At 49.8% G+C, this 2,053-nt stretch overlaps 1 protein-coding gene across 1 annotated transcript in view; it reads right to left on the bottom strand.

Annotated features, from left to right (window-relative positions):
- Positions 1–1,533: 1,533 nt before the first annotated feature.
- Positions 1,534–2,053, bottom strand: part of LOC104075974 (cryptochrome DASH-like) — a gene marked incomplete at its 5' end in the record, with an annotated part of 21,358 nt that continues 20,838 nt past the window's right edge. The window contains one exon of the mRNA XM_009576658.1: positions 1,534–1,641. Within this exon, the coding sequence (XP_009574953.1) occupies positions 1,534–1,641 (108 nt within the window). The remainder of the gene's footprint in view (positions 1,642–2,053) is intronic.

Here is a 2,053-nt window from a genome sequence, read left to right as displayed (position 1 = left end):
CCCTCCCCGCGGCGGGGAGCGGGGCAGCTTTTGGGGTGCTCGGGGCTTTCCCCGCTGCCTGGCTTGACGCTGGGCTTTCTCCACAGGAGGCGAACGGCGCTGGTTTACCGCCCTATCGCTCCAGCCTTAACGGAGCCTTGGGGCAGCCCCGGACCCGTGGTGTGGGTCGGGGAGACACTTCTGCCACAGAGGGAACAGTGCTGTCCCTGAAGCTGGTTTCCTCCATTCCCCCCCAAAATCACCCCATGATGGCTCCATTCCTGTCCAGCCCCCTAACACAACAAACAGTATTGATGTGGCCCCGACAGGGCCGTTGATTTGTCTCCTTTTGGTAGAAGAACTTGCTTTTGTGTTCCACGTCAGTTCTTTTCTCGATCCAGTCCTGAACCTATCTATCCAAGTAAGTGTTCAAAGAGATTTAAAAGAATTATGGTATTATTCTTTATGAAAGAGGCCCAAATGGATACCTAGTGGTAATAAATCCAGAGCCATGTCCCGTCTACTAAGAGGGGGCTGCTTTTGGGATTGATTCGTTCAAACCTGGGCTCTCCATTGGGTGACAATGCTCCATGACAGCACAAATAAGGCTATCTCCAAGTTCCCAAACTCTTCTAGCAAGTACAACATTCTGTATAAAGCCAAAATGCTTAAAATGGCCAGGGAACCGCTTTAGACTGGGTTTTGGTGCTGACTACAAAACACAGTTCTCAGCTGTGAATTGAATAGCTTCCAGTTTCCAGGCTGGTACCAAAAACAACATGGGGGCTGCAAGGACTCCAGGGCAGTTTTCAAGAGGAATTTACGGTTTCTCCGAAGTACTGTAGGAGACACATAGAAGAACGTCCTCCGAAGTCTCACTCTATGTCTATGGATCTCTGTAACATCAGTGGAAACGAGAAAGATAAAATATCCCAATAGCAACACTTTTAATTGCACCATGATTGGTAGTTTTAAAGCTTTAAAACATGAAATATTAGCATAAGAAAGTTCACTAGAAAGAGTTCTGACTGAACACCTGCCACATAAACCATCTGCTCCAGTTTGTAAAGAGAGGTAGAAATTTAGCTGCAACAGCTGTAAGCACCAGTGCAAAGCAAGAGGCACTGGAAAAGCAGCCACACTTCCTCCAAACAGAAAGGCCATGCCATTTTGGTTAATTAATATTAGTTAGACAGCCCCTTTCAGCCAAAGGACTTTACAGAGCTGAGAGTGATACGCTGTCTGTGGGAGTCAGCACTGAAGGGCAGCTGCTCCTGGACAGTGACAGGCGAACTGCCTAAGAGCTCACAGCACCAGCCTGAGCACCGAAGTGAAAATACAAGATCCGATCACCACAATCAGCGCTAATACACAGCCTCCAGATATCCACGTCCCGCTCACGTCCCCGGGAACACTGGAGAGGCAGGTCCTAGTTGCTTTGTTGTGGCCAGACATCTATCGTTGGCTTGGTTCAAGATTAACCGTTACCCTGGCATCTTCGTCAGCAAAAGCTCCCATTGAGCGCTTCTCCAGCACGCACCTGGACAGCCTTCATCATATGTCTTTCTTGCGAGAGAAGTAAAAATCTATCCCTCTGTCCTTGTGCTGCACTGGTGTGTGTGCAGGTCCTCTCCTGCCCCTGGGATGGGGACTTCTTCCCTGCTGCAAATAAAGGATGAACAGTGAGATATTTACTGATGCTGCAGAGTGAATCTGATCACAAAGCAGCCTTGACGTGCAGAAAAATGTGCATGTGGCGCTTCTACCCCCAAGTTTGCAAAAAGGAGGGGAGTGAGAGTCACAGCTGTCGGCTTGTGTCCTGGTTCCAGCTGGGACAGAGTTAACTTTCTTCCCAGTAGCTGGGGGTACTGTGTTTTGGGTTTGGTATGAGAGAAATGTTGGTGGCCCATTGATGTTTTGGTTGTTGCCGAGTGGCGCCTGCACCAGGGCCTTTTCGGCTTCCCATGCCCTGCCAGGTGCATGGGAAGCTGGAGAGGCCGGGCAGCATAGCCGGGGCTGCTGACCCAGCTGGCTGATGGGGTATTCCATACCATGTGACATCCTGCTCAGTATA

The sequence above is a fragment of the Fulmarus glacialis genome, unplaced genomic scaffold (genome assembly GCF_000690835.1).
Source record: "Fulmarus glacialis isolate BGI_N327 unplaced genomic scaffold, ASM69083v1 scaffold15934, whole genome shotgun sequence".
NCBI classification, from domain to species: Eukaryota; Metazoa; Chordata; class Aves; order Procellariiformes; family Procellariidae; genus Fulmarus; species Fulmarus glacialis.
Note: the sequence above shows the minus strand (reverse complement) of the source record. Positions and strands in the feature narration are given on the sequence as shown.